The sequence below is a fragment of the Odontesthes bonariensis genome, chromosome 12 (genome assembly GCF_027942865.1).
Source record: "Odontesthes bonariensis isolate fOdoBon6 chromosome 12, fOdoBon6.hap1, whole genome shotgun sequence".
In the NCBI taxonomy this organism is placed as follows: Eukaryota; Metazoa; Chordata; class Actinopteri; order Atheriniformes; family Atherinopsidae; genus Odontesthes; species Odontesthes bonariensis.
In genome coordinates this window covers 27,794,450-27,814,860 of record NC_134517.1, presented here as the reverse complement: position 1 = coordinate 27,814,860, position 20,411 = coordinate 27,794,450, and the positions used below count along the sequence as shown (strand labels likewise).

At 38.4% G+C, this 20,411-nt stretch overlaps 1 protein-coding gene across 11 annotated transcripts in view; it reads right to left on the bottom strand.

Annotated features, from left to right (window-relative positions):
* Positions 1-20,411, bottom strand: part of stxbp5l (syntaxin binding protein 5L) — a 137,161-nt gene that overhangs the window by 53,535 nt on the left and 63,215 nt on the right. For all 11 annotated transcript variants that reach the window (XM_075479947.1, XM_075479949.1, XM_075479955.1 and 8 more), the window contains exons 3-5: positions 18,655-18,736; positions 12,889-12,989; positions 5,116-5,250 (exon numbers count right to left, since the gene is read on the bottom strand). In XM_075479947.1, the coding sequence (XP_075336062.1) occupies positions 5,116-5,250; positions 12,889-12,989; positions 18,655-18,736 (318 nt within the window). The remainder of the gene's footprint in view (positions 1-5,115; positions 5,251-12,888; positions 12,990-18,654; positions 18,737-20,411) is intronic.

Below are 20,411 nucleotides of genomic sequence, written 5' to 3'. Positions count from 1 at the left end.
TAATTAAAGGCTGCTGGTCTTGTTTGGGACCTTTTCAACTTACCACATATTCTATCGTGTACCACACAGAAATCAGGGACTTAGAGTTTTTTTACAGCAGTGAATTCACAAACTGACCTTCTGGTTTTATACAGACAGATTCATGGGAACAACTTATTTTTTTCTAAGCTTTTGGAATGAAAACTGTATGCATGGATAAAATATAGTGTAGGTTCTGCTGTGCAGCCATGCTATATGTGAGCAGAGTTCTGACTTGTGAGACAGTAAAAATGATTGGGGGCACACTTACTGCTTATTTATCCTGGTCTGTAATAATCATTGGGAAAACAATTGACTTGTAAACCTGGGGATCAGGATTCCAGTTTCACTTTGCGTCTCCTCTGAAGAGTGGTCTGTCTTCTTTTCCGGACTGGTCATAAAGCATGTCAAGGACCATAAAATAAATCCAGTTCGCTGACAAATTAAAAAAACAACAACATCTCACTAGATTTCTGCGGATGTGATCACCACAATCATTTTGAGATTATGGTGGTTTTTATGGTGCAAGGACAACAAGCTTGATTACTGTCATGTAATGACATATTTGAATTTACAGATGATTACATCAGTCTGTCTAAAAGCATTCATTAAAAGTAGTGGTGTACCAGTGCTTTTTAAGCAATGATGCTACCTTAACAGGACAATGACACTGGCAACTGTATACATGGCTCTGGGATCTGAAGCCTGGCTCGTGTCCCAGGTTTGTTCAGTGGACAAAAGACTAGAAATAAGCTTCAGCACATTCTGTTCTGTAAAGAGTGATAAGTCAGGGAAATGAGAATAAATGGGTGAATGAATTGATCTGTAAGAAAACCCCAGAAGAATCAGAGCTTTTTGTTTTTTCGTTTTTCATGAGAGGACAAAGGCAAAGACACCTTGAGCTCGGCCAGGACCAGGGAAGCCATAGCAACCCATCACAGTTAGAAAAGGGTAAATAATCAGCTCGACAGCTGAAAAGGAGCGAAGCAGGGCAGGAAATAGCAAGTCAGTTGCAGAGATGCCAAGGACACGACACACACTTGAGGCTTTGTACGACATCTCCTAAGCATCTGCAATATCTAAAGCATCAAAAATGGAAATGTTAAATGGAATGACAAATCACAGAATAACGTATGTTAGTTTTTTTCTCTGCTTTGTCACTCATATGGTGGGTACCATTCTGATAGTGCAAGCTCAGCCAGCAAGTAGAGGACTTTGCTACTGGAGAATTGAGTATATTTCCAGAGTTCCATGTGTGGCTGGGTTGAGAAACATTACCTTCACACTGATCATAACCCTAACTCTGTCATGCATTCCGTGATATTCTGTAGCATGTAAGCCTTTTTTTTTTTTGATAACTTATTCTATGAAAATAAAAAATTACTGGATCAGGAAGTCGCTATCCTACGAGCTTAAGTTAAACATGCCAGTGTTGATTACGTTAAGCGCAGCGTAAACACAATTCTGTTCATCAGGAAGCTCTATGAACTGCATCATAGAGTGCACTGGGCTGCTATGTTTTCCAATTTCTCCTTGCATCTCATTCTGGTGTGAATCTCCCGAAGATGAAATTGGGCATTAAATATGTTGCAAACCCATCTGAATTTCAATGAGAGCCGAGCCCTTACATTTGGGTGCAGCAGCCCCTGTGGAATAGTTGCTATAAGAAATTCTTTTCAAGATAGCATCTTTGGTTTGTATCAAATGAATGCATCTGTAAATGGGTATCACACAAACAAAAGATATTTGCAAATACACAAACACACACAGAAGTGTTATCGCACGTACACTCACTGCCCAAACCTATTTGATTAGGTGGATGATATCTCCTTGGCCCACAAAATAATCCACAGTAGAAAATTTTGTTGTGTGGAAAACATTCCCTGACAAACAATGAATTTCTCCAGTCCCCCAGTGTGTTGATAAGAGAATGAATATTCTCTTCTGGTTCAACTTCTCATGAACTCTCCTTAAGAAGGGTACAGAGTGCTGACAGATGGGAAATGTAGAATATATTAAAGTGTATGCTAAAACAGATCACGATATAGGGGGCATACAAATCCTTTGTTGAGGTGGTTGTATGCTTGCCTGCTGAAATCAGAATAGCAAGGTTATGATACTATGTTCTTAATTTGGCTATAGTTTTATAGGCCACATCTGTCATATATTTAACTATGTGGTATCTAAAATGTGCTTTCTTGCCTATGAACATGTCTGCCTGTTTCATTGTTTTTGTATGTGCTGTTAATAATAGCACAATGCTTTAAAAGCCTATTTGGCAATGCTACCACTGCATTTTATTTTATCTTAGGCTACGTTCAGACAGCACACTGAAGTGACCCAAATCCGATTTTTTTGGCCCTATGCGACCTGTATCTGATCTTTTCATGACAGTCTGAACAGCACAGATCGGATTTTTTCAAATCCGATCCAGGCCACTTGGATATGTGGTCCTAATTCCGATACGTATCTGATCTTTTGCCATGCGACTGCAGTCTGAACGGCCAGGGCGCATTTATCCGACCTACGCGTCTGAAAAGCCGCTCACATCACAGTCCCACCACTCCTGGCTACGACGACGCACCCAAACGTGTCTTTGGATAGACGATGCCACTGCCCCACAAAAGGCCAGGGCCAAAAGCCTAGCTCTTTTTCTTTTTAATATCCTCTTTAAAATTATGCCGTGATTAATGTGCTGGCTCCGGCTGGACAACAACTTTAAAATCGCTTGTAGATGGCCAAGTCCTGCACCCAGCCACAGCAGAAAGTCTTGTAAGATTCTAAAGATTTGTGACTTTTAAACTCCTGCATAGTGTAGTAACTTACACCAAAGACAAGATAATTTACTATGTCCATATATTTGCACCGAGGTAACTGGTCCAGGTCTCTGTGCCATTCTGCTGCAGGGAGCTCGTAAGGATCAATATTTGGATGCTCGAGAGCTTCTCCAAATACCGCTGCTTTGCGCTTGTAATAAGCTTGTCCCTGTAAGGTCCCTTTTCTTTCGCCTTATCTAGCATCAAGGCCTGCAGTCTGAACGTAGCCTAACAGTTAGGTAGGTTCATTTTCCCTTTAAAGTCCAACTTGAACTTTGAAGTGGACTCTATTTGTCTTTTCTTGTTTGATTTTGAAGGGTTTTGTTCAGTTCGACTTTGACCTATAACCAGAATTTCTCTGTAGTTTTGACTTTTTGGTTGCCTTACTGACTGCCTGTCTGAGTTTGACCCCACAATCAGCATTTCAGAGGCGGGCCTGTTCTTTGTTTTGCCTGATTACTGACAGCTTTTTCTCCGGTCAACTTCTGTGACAATGCATCATGTCATCTTAAGCATCAGCTGTTTTTCTTTTTAAATAGTGCTTATGAAATACAGTAAACTTGGCATTTTGTTCTCAGAAGGTTTCCCTTTTTAATTTCTTGGCTACAAAATATTGGAATACTTGATATCTTGATTTTAAGGGAGTAAATGGTCAGAGTAAAAAACAGATATCGGAGTTGTACCTATTATGTCATGGTTCGGAAGGCTCAAGAGAATTTATCTGAATAAAATCCAATCCATGAGCACATTTAAAGCATAAAAAGCCAAATATGATTACAGTTAGAAAAATGTTATGACATGTGTTGTCAGTCTGTATCCCTGTTTTATGTTTTCCTTGGTTATCTACATACTACCATTTCCAAAAAAAAAAAACGCTTCTGTACAGTAAACAACAACGACCTCTTTGATAGCAACTAATGTAAAATTTGGACAAAACTTGGATTTTGTTATAAGGCAAATCTGCTCGCTTCTTAACAGGAACATTTGTGAATGTTTACGCACTGGTCCTAAGAAAACAAGTTGTTGCCTCTGAGACACTTGAAAAGACTGGCAGACAGCCCTCCCCACTGAAACACATCAGTGTTAAAACTGCTCATCATAGTTTGGGCTGTCACAAGACAACAAGATGGCTTGCTAAAAGAGTGACTTATGACTGACACTGCAGCGGGGAACTTGTCAGGGTAACACCAGAAGAGTGGCGCGTAGGTGGGTGGAACCAAGAAAAAATGGGCATACAATGCCACTGAGCACCATTTGTGTACGTGGTGGTGCTTCAAGTTGTCAATCTACTGTATATGTCAGCTGTGCAGTCTATACAGTCAGGCATGCACAAACAAATGTGCATGTCAAATGAATAAAGGCTCACATTAATAAGTCAGAAACTCAGATTCACTTCATAATTATGTAAAATATTTGAAAAGTGTTTGACAGTAGCAGTTGTTTAGCTTGGTTTTCCCAAAGAATGTCCAATGTTAGTGTTTATAGGACATATGAAGTGAGAAAAGCAAGACACGTCAGTTATTGTAATGACCATTGCACAAAAACCATTGACATAACTACTCACGTTACTATAGCAACATTAAAATCCATATGTGATCGCTTTTATCCATGCGGACAAACAGGCTTGACCTAAAAATATACTTTGTTTAAAAAGAAGAAAAGAAAACACTGCCTTGCCAGTTTTTATCTACACCACCAACATCATCTATCGTTTACCTGTGGGTTTTCTTGAGTTTTGGTTTGTGTTGTCTCTCGTTTCTGGGGGGGGATCTGATTTACTGGCTTTGTTGTGCCCTTTCTGATTTGCCAGTGTTCTTTGCTATTGTTCAGCTCCTGTTGTACATTTAGCTAGTATCTGCTGAAGTTCTTGTTTTATCTTGTGGAGCCTTATTTTTTGTGCACTCCGTTTTGTCTGTTTTTCTATTTTTTTATTTATTTATCTAACCGTCTCTAAATTTTCTCAGCTGGAGCAACATGTTACCACCTGGTCTCATAATTCACCTGCATCCACATATCTAATCACTCCTCTCATTATGTATAGATCTTGGTTCTATTCTTTGCCATATGCTTGTTGTAGCGCCCTTTCCCTTACACAGTCGGCAGTTTTCCTCCCCTTACGCAGTTCCTTGTTTGGCTTAATTTTCTTGGATTCCCTGCTTTGGCAGTGTCTTAAGTTTGCTTTTTAAAAGTTTGGCTAATAAGAGTGCATGTCTACTGTCTGTTGAGTCCAGAGTTTTGGTCATTCTGTTGATTCTTAGTGTTTACAACATGGGATACTCACAGTTCTATGGCCTTGTTCCACATGATTACATATCCAGACAAAATGAAGGACTCAATGTTGACAATGTGTGTGTTTCCACGCTCCGTCCCCACATAGAGCCATTTACTCTGAAAGGGCAGGTGACAAAACGTGATCCTGGAGAACAAAGAAGCAGAAAGACTGAGTGTGAATATCAATATCTCAAAGAGGTTTCTGCTTCATTTTGTATCAAGGATGAGTGTGAATACCCGACCGACAGATACACGGGTATAGAAAATGAATGGATGGATGGATGGATAAGTGTCAATGAGTTTCTGCGCAGTTTGAATTGTAATTCTTGCATTTGCAAGATGCACATTGATCCACATCTACTGGAGTATCATCTCTGAAGACACAATTTTACCATCACAAAGTCTATAAGACTTGAAAAACAACCATTCTAAATCAAATCCTTGTGAAATAAATAAATAAAAAGAATTAAACAGGAAAGGATTTTAAAACATGTATCAAAAAAGAAATTGCTGAGCATCACACATTCCCAAAAGTTCTTCAGTCGGGACAACCAAACAGGCTGTTTGTTCATACCCTTAAAAAATGATTCATAATGATATTATCTTAGCTACTACCTGCATTCTTTTTACAACACCCTTCTCATCTTTTCCACTTTGCCGGTTGCCTTGGCTACGCTTCAACCCCAAAACATGTTATCAGGAAAATTTCTCACTTCTTAGTTTGGTTTAGGCAATAAAATCACTTGTTCAGACATCAAAACTACTTCATTAAGGCTGGAAAACATCCCGATTAGGATTAAAATGTATTATTTATTTATTTTTATTTTTTTTCAGTTTTTTTATTGGCATTTTTAGTAATATAACAAACTACAATACCATCAACACCCCTCCCTGACCATACATAACAGAACAGCACATCAAATAGCAAAGGTTACACAGTCAAAGCAACATAAGATAAATACACCACATTATAAAACACACCATTCCAAGAATACACCAGGGAGCAAAGGCTCATATAATACCAGGCATTAATTTTTTGGCCAACTACGATCCCTTCATTGAAGGGATTTTAGTACAGAATCCCACATTGTCCCAAACATGTTCATTTTGTCCTCGTTGTAATATCTCAATCTTTCCAGACACAATGTGTTTGTTAGTTCTCCCAACCACTGATCAAATGTGGGTACAAAGTCCTTCTTCCAAACCTTCAAGATCAACCTCTTAGCGATCACCATACCGAATAAAAGGGCAACTTTCTCATATTTATTGGCAAAGGGCAACACCGCAGGAGCTCCGAGAATTGCAACAAGAGGATCCGGATCCCATTGTTTCCCAAAAGCAGTGGAAAAGAAATAAAAGATTTTCTTCCAAAATGTCCCGTTGCAGCTTTACACCGGTTACACATTGGTGACTCATTCGGATAAAAAGTGCTTAATTTTTCTCTCGAATAATAAAGTCTATGTAATGTTTTGAATTGTATAAGATTGTGCCTAGCATTAACTGAACAGCCATGTATACTTTTCAAACTTTCCTCCCACACACCATCAGGTATCTGCTGTCCCATCTCGTCCTCCCATGCTTTCTTGATTCTAGTTAGGTCTACCGGTGCATTAGTGAGAATCCTATAAAAATATGACACCGCCCCGCGATTAATCGGATCAAATTTGTTTATTGCCTCCAGAGTCTCGTGTCTGGTAAGAGTTCTAAAATTTGATATGTTTTTACTAACATAGTCCCTGATCTGCAGAAAATGAAAGAACCCCGACCGTGGAACATCATATACAGAGCTCAACTGGGTAAAGGACACAAGGGTGCCATCAACGTACAGATCCCCAATTACACAGATACCCCTCATTCTCCACATTTGGAAACCGACGTCGCCGAGACCAGGAACAAAAGAATGGTTTTAAAATGTATTATTTATTTTATGCCACATTTTGAGAGTTGCTCTTGCACCAGTAGAGTATTCATATTTTTAAAAAAAATCTTATTATAGATCATTATTGCTTTTATGAAGAAACATCCCATGGGGTCAAATGGGGACATTTTGAGGACAGTCACAATCAATCACATAAACATGAGGTGGGAGGCAGTTCTTTACTGGAAAGTGGTTCAATCTTTATTCAATGTTTTCTGTTACCTGCAATGATGGCGACATTTGTAACTTTCAGTGTGTATAAATTGTAAAACACAGAAAATGTCACAGTTAGAAACATAATCTTTACGTTGACGTTATACCATGATTAATTTACGGAGGCCATATCCTTGACTCATTTAGTGTCAGCATTCATTTAGAACACTGTCTGTTTTCCTCCACAATGCAACACCTGCACGTTGGTGTTACTGCCCACCTTCACTCCTCCAGCTCTTTATGCTGTCAGCTCTGCTTCTCTCTTCTTATTCTATTCGACCTGTAAGCTTTCTCTAAGCTGGTACATAGCAAATAACCCAGAGCCCTTCAAAAAAGAACAGAGACATGAGCTGCATCTGTTGCATTTCACACGAGCATATCAAAATATGCATGAAAGACTTAGGTGGTCCAACCTTTCACACATACCAACTCCACCTCTGTTCAAATCTAAAAGGTATCAAATCTTAACAGTTAGATTCAATTCTGAACTTTTTCCCTACACTTTTACATTTTGCATGGCCTTTACAAAGCTATGACAAAAGATTTTCCGTGTATAATGACCTACAGTGGGCGCCTATAGTAGTACTAAGTAGCCCACTGTTATATAATTTTTGAACACTTGCGACTTATTTATTACATGACTTTCATACTTTCCTCATTAGGACCTCATATCATCCTAATATAGACCTCTGTGGCACATAATGTGAATTATGATGGCATATAAAAACAACATTGATATAACAAGCTGCTGAAGCAATTATTACTCTGCCATTGGCTTGTATCATCCTCAGCACGCTATAAATATCAGCACCCAATAAGTCATATGTCCTTACTGATTATCTTATAGTGGTCGGGGGTTAGGAAGGGATCACTGGGCTTCAGCCGAACAACCACTCACCCTGCAAGCAGCAGGTTTATTAGATAGAAGACAAATGAGAGGGCAGACGATTCAATAAGGACTTTAAGGTCTTTAGGAGATGATAATATTCAGCCTGTCAAGGGGGTAGCAATGCTATTCCTCCAACAGAGCATTATGCAGCCCTCTGCCTTTCATAACATGCATTTAGTTCTGTCAGAAAACATGTAATTGTTACATTTGCTCACATTTCCAAAATGTGTCCAAATTTAAAAATATGTAAACCATGTACATTAATCCAAACCATGTATGTCTTATGATAAACACTAAGTAAATGCTAATGAGAGCAGAGTGGAAAAGTGCTATGTTTTGCACTGTGGACCATTGTAGCTATTTCACATTCTATCATGAGATTAGGTTGGTGTAGCGCACCAAATTCTTAGATTTTCTTGAATAAAGAAAGCTTTAATCTAACTTTCCCTTATTATGTGGTGGAATTATTTGGGATAAACAGCTAGTAGAAGAAATCTTTTAAACAGGAACCTAAAGAAATATATATATATGTTATAAACTGTAGATCACCATGTAAAGATGTCTAATTGTCATCGCTAATAAATCAAGGAATCTGTTCATTTGTTGAAATTAAGGACGTTCCGATGAGAGGTGTGAACGTAACAGTTTAGGAGTGGTTTCATGTCTGTGGTCATCACTTCTTTTTGTCAGTTTGGGTTGGCATTAGCTTGTTGACACGTGTATAACCACTTTCACGCCACAAAGTTGACAGCAGACACTTTGGGTGCGATCACACAATAGTTCACTATGAAGTGGATTAAACAGGGCACTCTTCCATGTTATGTACAAGATTCCAAACTGTAGTGAGCAAAAACACTAAATTCAAAATGCACTTTGGACTTTGTAGGAAGAGGTGAACAACATGTCCCAATAAGTTGAAAAGCACAATACCTACAAGTCATTGCTGTTCACTTGAGTTCCAAACTACAAAGGAGAGGAAAAGGAGAGGGAGTCTTGCTTATACCATGTATGATGACTGTTACATGCCAAGCATGTATGTGTGAGTGTGTGCGTTGTGTCTGTGTCTCTCCCCCCTCCCCTGTGTCTTTTAGGTGCTTACAGCAGAAATGCTGTTCACCTGTGCAAGCAGGCTCGGCTGCTCATTGGCTCTCTACCTCCCCAGCTGGCCTATGGTGACAAGGGAGAGGCCTTAAAATGGAGGACATCCCAGACCTTTGGCCCTTTTTGGTTTTTGCTTGTGCTTGTTGCTGTCCTCGTCTGGCTAAGTAGTGTCTCTGACTCTTAATTTGGACTGTATGTGGTGGGAGGTTTTGGGTCTAGGTAAGTTGGGGTACCCTTTACATTTGTTCATGCACGTAGGTGAAATTTTTTATCTCACTAGATTTATTGGTTGTGCCACTCCTGTAATGTTTTGAAATGTTCTTTTGCTAGAGAAGCCAGTTAGCCATTTTGTTTGCACTTTATTTTCTTCAGAGGTAGTTTAGGTAGGCCTCCTTTTGTTATATTAATTTAATTTTGTTTTGGCACAATCTCTTTATCCCATCCTCCCCCACTTCAGTGTGTCTTTTTGTTTTAATAAACCATGTTGTTCACTTTCACTCAGACTTGTTTGATTTCATTGGTTGTCGTAACAATGACAATAAAGGCATTCTGATTCTGATTCTGATTAAGAGTTTAGTCATATATTGTTATAGTAATTAGTAGGCAGGTAGCAGAGAGTACTGAAGTGCACCAAGGAATGGAACACTGCTTATCCATTTTACATCCATTTTTAAAAAAATTATCATTACATGATATTGATACATTATATTCCACAGAAAGAAAAGACAAAGTTTATGCATCTGTTGAACCAACCTCCACCATTTTACAGTATTATTACCTATCCAATAGCATAACAGTAAGCTAAATTTAGCTGCCATTTGACAAGCCTTTGCAACACCAACTGAGGAACAAATATCCTTAATGAAGTCGACAGACGTAGAGATTTATTTAATTGGTGGCATCATTCAGGGAATTGGCAACTTTTCTATCTGCTCTGCGTGACTCATGACAACTGCGAAAAGAATCCCACAATGACTCACTGTATCATTAAACAACAGACATGTTGTTCAATGATGGCTACATTAGCTCAAATGACTTATCTTAATCTGCTGAATACCACAGTATCTGTCAAATGTGTCATGTATCATAAAATGCTTTTTGTTTGGACTGTCCTAAAATTCTTTTTGACGACAGCATGCCAGTCAAGGGAGAGTGGCAGGCACGAGCTGCTGGCTGACAGCTGTCACAAAAAATTCTTCATAGGTTCAGCCCAGAGACACAGAGCTAAATGGAAAGGCACTGCTCTGCTTCTGATGGATGAGTCACAAAAACCTTTTTATTTCTTGTCTTAGAGGATGATTCACCGCTCCTCCGCTGTGAGCAAGTGGCTCTGCCTCCTACCTGTTTGCAGCAGGTAGAAAGCAATTGAAAGAGGTTTTCAACACCTGTGAATCAAAGAACTCCTGAAAACATTTACTCCCGTGTTTTTTTTTTGTTTTTTTTTTTTTTCAGGCTTCATCTACGTATCACATATTGATCGGCAGAGCTTCTAGGTTTTGAGTCTAAAAATGATCTCAAAAGGTGTCCAGTGACAGGTATGTGCCGTTCACTGCGGTGTATTTATGTTCAGAGGTCATCAGAGCAGCAAAAGTAACGGAACTGAGATGGAGAAAATCTTTACATTTTGAAATAGCCAAAAAAGTAAACAAAACACACTGCTACATAACTTCAAAATGTATATTGGGTTGAATTCTAAAATTGTGAAATGCGCTCAGACTTTGAGCTGTAACCACAGCATCTGCTCAGCATTTCAAATGGGTAGTTGCAGCTGTCCAACTACTGGCAACATCTAGTTCTATGAGCAAACTTCATCAAATGTTACATATTCCTGCAGTATTTACTCAACTGCTATATGGTCTTCAACTAGAGAAGCTGCAAAATGATTGAATTTAGTTCACTTGTACCACACCTCATAACTAATGCGGAAATTTTGCGACCTTACAGCTCCTCGCTCTTACTTGTATTTCAAGTACACTCAAAACTGACGCTGAGACCCTGCTTTTGTTAAACACGAACGATTTTGTCAGAGGAATAAAAAGTACGTGCTTAAAGTGTCCTTGCAGTCATGTTACATTCCATTAAATTCAGGAGTGATCCAGTTATATTCACCAGAGGTCCTTGGCCATGACACGTGAATAGAAATCTGCTTTTCACTGGAATCAAAAGAATGTTTTTGCAGAAAGTTAAAAAAAATATGAAAAGAAATTAAAAATGGAAAACCAAACGTGTCACATAATGTCCCAGTCTTACGTTGTGTAGATGCTCTCTGTGTAAAAGTTAGACAGGAATTTAGGTATTTGTAATCAATGTAAGTCACAGCAGTTGCTGCTGTTGTGAAGTTATTCTCTTTTGCCCAGAGCCAGAAGCCCCACAGGACTTCTCAAGGACGGAAGGCGGTGGGTTGGGGCAGTGATGAACTAAAAACCAGGAATTGAGGTAGCTGACTGATTTTAACTAGTGATGCTCCCTTTTTTAATCTGTGGAGGAGGAGAGGTATGACATAAAAAAACCGAAGAAAGATCTAATATTTGCTTTAGGCAAGAGGGGAGGTTGCAAATTTAGTCTTTGTCCCAGTTGGAGAATAATTACCAATACTCTGAGCAAGAATATAACCAGGGAAAGCAAGCAGGAGTGTGGTACAACACATTCTCATACCCAACTTATCACCTACTGCTTTCTGTTTGGACGAGAGCGCCTAATTTCAACACAGAGGGAACTCCTTCAGTGTCAATTTCCGATGCACAGGAAAATGTTCCACAGCTGCATGATGCCAGTTCTGCAGTGACACACAAACTGCATTAATATTAAGTGACGACAGGAAAATGTCATTTGATAGTGCTGGTTTATCAGGTAACATGGATCATATAAACACCCAACTTCCAAACACATTTTCAGGTGGAACTGAGGTTGCTTGTTTGGTCTGCACCAGAGTTCGGATGCACTGTCACGCCTGCCAAAGAAGCAGGCTATCTAAGCAAACAAACTCCTTTTAAGGTGGACCAAACAGCTCTTTCATGAAAGCACCCTTAAACCTAATAAGAACATAATAAAAAACTAATTCAAAATTCAGACTGGCTCTGTGATGGAGTAGCATCCTTTCAAGGGTGTACCCGGCTGGTGGTGGTTTGGATAAACTCTCATAATGCATCTGGCTGCCATTAGCAATATGTTGATATGAACATTACAAGCTCTCCAACTGAATGGCACTCTGTGACAATAATGTGAATGCTGGCTTTATGTGGTTTCAGGGATGAGGTAGAAACAATGCCTTGGAAACAGTTTCTTACAACCAGCGATGATTGAAGTGGACAATGTCTCAGTTTAAGAGCTAGATTCCTTTTACGTATTATAGAAGCAAGGCAGGTCGAATGAGCTTTTGGGAAACATGATGGGTAACCAAAGTTCATCGGAACAACAGGGGTAAAGAGCAAAAGGGGCTTTTAGCTAAAATATCTACTAACCGGTTGGCTGAATTCACGAGACAGACTGAGACAGGGACAAAAGTATGATGTAGACTGGAGGGCTCAAATCAGTGACCACCTGTGAAAAATGAATTCACTGATGTGACTGTCAGTCACAATGGAGTTAGTGAGCATTGAGTGTGACAGTGTGACTGTGTGTACGCAGATTTGCCTGTGGTTGTTAGCCGAATCTATGTCTACCTCTCTCTGTTGAATTTGAGCGAATGCAGCACAGCCGGCCTCCTCTGGCGCAGGTTCCACAAGTGTAGCGTGTCATCTGCACAGGCTGTGACCAGCGCCCCCTAAAGGACAAAGACAAAAGACAGATAATAGATACATGATAATAGAGCGTAATATGAGTATAGTTGTTAAACTGAACTATTTTTATTACAAAATGATTATTTTTCTTATTCTGAATTGTTGAAAGCCACATGGTCTGTTTTCATACATTTCTTCTTGACTCAGAGTCCAGTCAGAAAATGCAACACTAAGGTTGTCCACAAGAAGGGACTGAGCAGGCTGCATCCGAGGCGTACTTCCCTTAAAGTTGACAGCAAGATATTGCAAATCTTCTGTAAGTCTGTGGTGGAGAGTGCATTTTTCTTTGCAGCCATCTATTTTGGCCTATCAGAGATAGAGACTAAAAAAAACAAAAAAAAAACAGAACCAACAAATAGAGATAGCTGGCTCTGTTTGGGGAGACAGGTCTGATTGCTCAGAAGCAAATGTAGGAAAAGCTGCACACCAGAATGGACAACACTGCACAACCTCTATTCAACATAGTGTTTAAAAAACAAAATATGTATACAAATAGAGGAGGTTCATTTTAAATCAAATGCATAATATAATTCATTTTCTTTGGTATACAGTAGATTTTTCATTAAAACTGCAACAATATGACTTTCCTTCGGGATCAATACAGTTTTATTCAGTTCAAAATGTCCACACACATCCATATTTGCACAGTTTCTACATCAAAACCTAAAAAAATATCAGCAAATTTCAGTCAACACCTCCACTAATAAAAACAATAAACTGAACAATCTAATTTTGTGTTCTCACACTGTTTTGGCTGCGCAAAAACATACACATTACATGAAATGAATAGGAGAAAAAAAAAAAAAAAATCACAAATCATTTTGGTAAAAACATTTCCAACTGAGGAAAATTGTAATTACAGTTAAATTCCCCTTTGAGGCTTTGCTACCAGGGCGTCACCAGAGCCCAGGGAGAATTAGCTTTAGATCACAAACCTAATCATGGGATTACAGCCTGTAATGTACGGGGTACTGCTTTCCACTCATTTCCATACTGGTAGCATTTTCAACTCAACTCACCAAATCCTTCACTCAACAAAGAAAAAAGAACCCCAACAATAATTTGCTGCGGTTCAACATTTATGTGATTTTTTTTCTCCTGAAAATTCAAAGATTATTTTGAATTAAAGGATAAAAGTAATGCATGCTGTGTAAATGACTTATCTGAGGATTATGTATGACAGGATGACCCTCACTACAATCTTACAAGTTCTTCATAAAAATAGAAAAATAAAAGAATATGAAACATGCTTACCACTATACATAAATACACAGTGTAAAAAAGAATCTGAGCATTTTCCACTCACTGCCCTGCCTCCAAACAGAGAAAAGGTCACACTGCAGCTCATGCATTTTAAAGATGAGGAGCGGGGGACGGGCTGATAATTACTTGATATGTGGAGGAAATTAGAACGTCTGACATCCTCTATTCCTTTTCATTTTCTAATCTTACCTTACTGAGAGACTCCTTTAAGTTCGACTCATTTCAGTCTTATCATGTAATACATTTGCTTTCCACGGGGGATTAAAACCGTTTTATACTGATGGAATTATGAGTTTCCCATTCATTTGAGCTCCACTTTGCAATAAAGCAGCAGTCTCAAATTAGACATTTCATCCTGTAAAGTTTTCAACTTGAGCAAACATTCACAAGAAGGGGACTCTTTGTAGAGTAGGTACCCACATCTTCAGTGGTCATATCTCATGTAAAGCTTATTTGCATGAGTATGTTTGAAAACTTCAGTCTGAGTCATTATTTCTGTCCAATGGCACATTTCCACTTTCAAATTTTTTGTCTTAATTCACTGATGATGACATTTATCAATCATTAGTTTATCATTATTTTGTGTGCAGTTAGGTGGCCCATAATTAACCTACATTTTCATGTCTTTCCAGCTAATTAGCCATCGCGATAAAAATCAGATTCGGTACGTTAGGCAGCATTTCCTTACTTCCTGCTTTATTGTTGTATTATCATTGTACAGTCCAGTTCTTTTGGGGAAAAAAACAAAACAAAAAAAACTGGCAAAGCGTTCCGTAATACTGGTAGACAATTACTCTGAACAAAGTAAAAATATCAAATGATTTAATGAGCCGTGAGTTACCGGTCAAAATGCACCTCATTAACATTCCCTTAATTAATTCTGAAGCAGTAATATCTGACAATATATAGTTCCATTTGGATGGATGGATGGATGGATGATGAGCAGGTTCTACATTTTACCCTCAACTCCACAACAGATAAGCCTAGTACACCAACCTCAGTCTCTTGAAATGTATTATTTTGAAAGAAAATTTAATAGGGAAACAAATAAAATAATAAGCCTAATCATGATATTTTGGGTTGGGGGGGTGGGGGTTCCGTTCTAGATCCACTGGGAAGCAGATGGGAAAGATTCTGAGTAAATATTTGTATGTGTCAACTGATAAGGTGATTTGGACAAAATGCAAAAGGAGAAACTTGAGTGACAGTGAAATGAAGCCCCCAGACAAGTGTGCACAAGATTGCTGAGGAAGAAATCCAAATTTGGTTGTACTTGCTGCCAAGGCTTCATCCTCATTCCGAAAGGGTGAAGATAATTACATATTCAATTTTAGAAACAGGGCTTTTGTTCCATCTTTCACACTTTGGAGCCGGGATAAAACGTCCCATCTCAAAGATTATTTCACTGAGGAAGCATTATATATGCTCTACAACTTTAAGATAGCTCTAACATGTGATGTGTGCCACTCTGCTACAGAATCTTATACCACTGTGTCTGCACATTTTATCACATATGACGGGAAAATAACTTTTCACGGGGTCCAAACAAAATATCATATTGCTCACTGCATATAACCGGATGATGTTGTTTAATTTATTATTGTTTTTAATAGATTTTGCTGAGATCCGTTTTAATTTACAACAAGAATGCTGCTAGGACCCTTTTCTTTTCCTTTTAGTTCTTTGAATGGGTTATATTTGCCTACATATTTGTTGGTAACCTTCCAGTTAACTTAGCAGTTAAGACTTCTATTTGTTTTATTAATGGAAGGTATTGGAAGTAAATTCATTATGGATTGTTACAAATACTTTGTTTTGAAAGTGCTCACATGGTGAGTTTAAGAAAAATGGTCTTTAATGGAAAATGAAAGCCTCAAGATGCATCAGTAATCGTTTTAATTGCATCTTAGCCCTCTGACTCATAATCGAATCGTCAGGTGCCTAGAGACTCCCACCTCAACAATTATTATGTTTCAATGATGGGAAAATAGCGAGTAAGAGGCTTATGAGGTTGACATGTTATAATATAATGAGCATATCATAATTTCGAAAACTAGATATGAAAAGCTGAATTATGTGGTTTCTGTGTGAAAGAGAAATAATGGATTTTCTTAATGCATGCACTCAGGCTGTTGTGAGAAGAGGCCTCTTTTGTTTGTCTATACATCTAATGAGTCAATTTGTAAAAGCAGCAATCAAATATGCACAAACAAAAACTGTTTGAGTGGCACACAATCAAACATGCACACTGAGTCACTCGAATACAGATACATGCTTTTAGAAATGCTGAAGCCAAATGCATCTTGTATGCAGGCTCTCAACTACACACGCACTAACACACTCTTCCAAAAAAACATTTGGATGCTTAAACTCTTATGCACGTAGTTACACCCACATACGAAGTCGATACCTGTCACAAACACATGAACCCCTCTTCAAGCCCATCCACCTCCATTTGCCACAGACACATCACAAGTAGGTCAGTGAGTGATGGAGAAGTGGGCTGAAAGAGCCAGTGGGCTTAAAAAGAAATAGACTAGGGAAAGATGTGAAAGCAATAAGAGGGAGGAGGAGAGATTACTGCAAGATAAAAGAGAAGGGAGAAGAGAAGCAGCTTTATGTTCCAGACCTGTGTGACCCGACAGTTACTCCTTCACTAACATGTGAGCCATTTTACCCCCTAATACACCTACAGTATTTTGTTAGCACGCACAAAAAAAGGGCATTAAACCACTGTTAACGTTCTAGAATACCTCACACAGTTTAGCGCCACGTGTGAGCCCACACAGTACTGGTCTGTCAATAACAAAACGGAGCAGTAAGGGAAAATGAAAAAGGTAGAAAGGAGTAGCTCCATGTGTTCTTTAGCGAGTAATAATCACAAGGATTTTCTCATCACAACCATAATATATAGAGTTCTGACTCCTGGAATTCCCCATCAAAAGGAATTTGTTTTTACACATGCGAATCCAATAAAATGACAGGTCTCTTTATCCCAAATTCTTCCAAACAGTGCTTCTAATTTCACGCACAAAACATTTTCCACTGGGTGTGAGCTTTTCTACTAACACTTTAGGCTTGTCCTCAATGATATTGATTCTTAGCTAATGTTCCCCATTAAGCATACACCACATAAACCAATGAGCTAAACCATTAAGAACTTTCACAGACGAACTGAATATTATACTTCATAGCACAATGTGGCACATTAAGGTCTGGGTTAAGTAAAAAGAAAAGTTGATACTCATGGTCAGTGTTTCCAATGTTTGCCAAGCAAGGCAGATCCCAATTGAGTTCATCTTGTTGGCCCTGATATGACCCATCACTCCGGCAGCTAGAAATGTGCTCGTGTTACCGCAGTCAACACCAAACAGAGCTATTTGGAAATATTTCTGGCTTAACAATGGAAACAGTTCATGTTACTGCAGCTGAACGATGAAGTAACACTGCTTAAGGGGACTCTGTTCTTGTTTATTTTTTTATTTTTTGTGGTGGGGTTGTGTAAAGTACTTACCAGCTTCTCACCTGAAGCAGACAGTCACTGATCAGTCTGCCAGGATTTGTGTTAGAATTGTTGGAATGCTTGCTGCTGGGAATTTATTTTTCAAAGGTTTAAAATATAGTACATGTTTGTGCTTTTATGAGAGCTTCACTCATTTGTGGAGTCCAGTAGTTGGTGTTTTGCTATTAGAAAGGCAGAACTGTCAGTTGGAGTCGAACAACAGTACCACACATACTGACCAGTCACCATGCATGCGATGACACTGAGCAACACAGCCAGTTTTTGATCAGTGACTAAGAAAATAACTGTTTGATGTCAAAGTAACACTGTAAAAAAAGTTAAGAAATACAAAAACACTATGAACTGCTACACAATTTCTGAAGTTTGAATTGTTTAAGATGGTAAAAATGAGCTCTTCTGTGGCTTTGATTTGAAGAGAGATCCAACCACTGTCTACTGGTGAGAAAGTGACTGCTGAGTAAATAACACAACGCAACAAAAAAAGTCCCTACAACTGTTAAAGTTGTGAATATATGTGGAAACTCTGAAAATAGTTGTTCAAAACTGCACAAACTTTGTGTACTCTAACATCAATAAAAAATTAAAAAATAAATAGGAAAAATATTAACTAGTTGGTTAAATATTCTAATAGTTTAAACAAACTCATTCAGAAACTATATAAAATTTAAAAAAAAAAAAGATTGTTTTTGTGTTTGGAAAGTTGATTATCATCATCAGTACAACACAAAAAAGCCCACACAGACAAACAGACAGACCCTTTTTTCCCCTGGGCTTCATAAACTTTAAATGGTTTCAACAGTGTTACACGAAAGAGAAAATCTAAAAGTCACATCTTCATGAAAACATTGTTAAAGATTCCTTACCTCATTTATGAGAAACTGAAGCTGAAGAACGGCTGCTCCACTTTCATGCTGACAGTAGCAATCCACCCCTGGTCGTCCCAATCTGATGGCATCACGGAGTCAAGGAGGTGCACAGAGGCGTAATATTGGCATTGTTAAATGAGACAAAATTAGCTTGAATAAAGCCTGAGAAAAAACAGCAGTTCTTTAGGTTCCCAGTCCTGCCTAGTTATTTTATTTCTGCTCAGCTGACAGTGTGTCTGCCAGAAACTTCTATTTTTATTTTGGAATTTGAATAAATTAAAGCTGTTTTCCACCAATCTGCCTCTGTGTGCATTTTGATTCTGGGCCCTGTTTGAGCATATAGATGAACACGTCATCTCCGCGCGTGTACAGAAATAGCCATTTGATCAGCAACTAAATCTACATACAGCTTGTTCAAGAACATGGTATGATTACCCGAGGTAGTGGAATCCCAATGCACATCTTTCAAAGCAGGTGGAAATCAGCAGGAGGGGGAAATGACTTCATGTGAAAACAGGGCCTAGTGGATCTAACTAAGGAGCGTTTTTTTCAGTCACCACAGTTTGTTGAGAATTCTATACAGTATGTCGTAAAAATTACTCAACACACAGAACACAAATGACCAGTTCTGCAATGAGCAAAAAAAAAACAACTTGTTTTTCTCTCTCGCAATTTGGTGGTATTTTTTTATTATTATTTTGCAGTAAAATATAAGCTACTCATCAGACCACTTGTTTTTCAGTCTGTGGGAGTCAATATAGACTGAAATGTGGAAAATACAATAGATGTTAACAACTAAAAGGATAACTGTGAAAGTGCTGTCGAAATACCTCACATTTGAACAAGCTGTTGTATGAAATATTTAACATGGGAACTATTCTTTTTGGTTCTGCAATAAAAGCAACATTTATATTTTTCTTAAATTGATACACTGGATTTCTTCTTCTTCTTCTTTTTTTTTAATTCTGTACCTAATGATATCATGCACATATGAACAGTAGTGTTCCATGACAAAACTTGTGGTCTGATGTGACTGGATAGCTTACCCTCCCGTTCTCCCTCAAGGGATCTGTGTCAACTTCATTTAGCATCACCGGTTACCCATTACACCTTGCAAACAGCTTAAGGCAAGGTGATTGTGTGAAGCACCACGGAATATCAAATAAATGTTCAGTTGGCTGACAGTGAAAAAAAGAAGAAAAGTAAAAAAAAACACTTGAGAGAACAAAATATTTGGAAGTAAACAACAGCAGAGGCTGGAGAAAAGAGATTCAACTGACAGCAGAAGAAGGAAAAAAAATTTGTTGGTGTCGTTTTGGAAAGATGTTTTCATATGCAAACACATCTTTGCAAGAGCATATCCAGCTATAAATCTTCACATATTATTATGCACCACACAATAATCAGAAAGGTATTATAATTGAATGATAAAAGCCTTTTTTTTTTTTTTTTTAATGTTGCTTTGGAGTCAAACAGCACTCACTGTGATTAAATGTTTTCATATACACAATAATCCAAAGAGATGGACAGAGCGAGTGCATTTTTTGACAATTTAACAACATGTGATGAAGCCAACAGGGTAGAAACATACAGTCTTGCGAAACAGCCTTATCATATCTAGAGCAGCAGCAGCCCTATACTCAGATGCACTGAACTGCTGAACCAGACTGCACATCTCGAGTGCACTGAGGAGGAAAGACTGACAATTCGCTCTTCAAAATACAGCCTGCAACTTTAGTCTAAAGTCAGCTTTC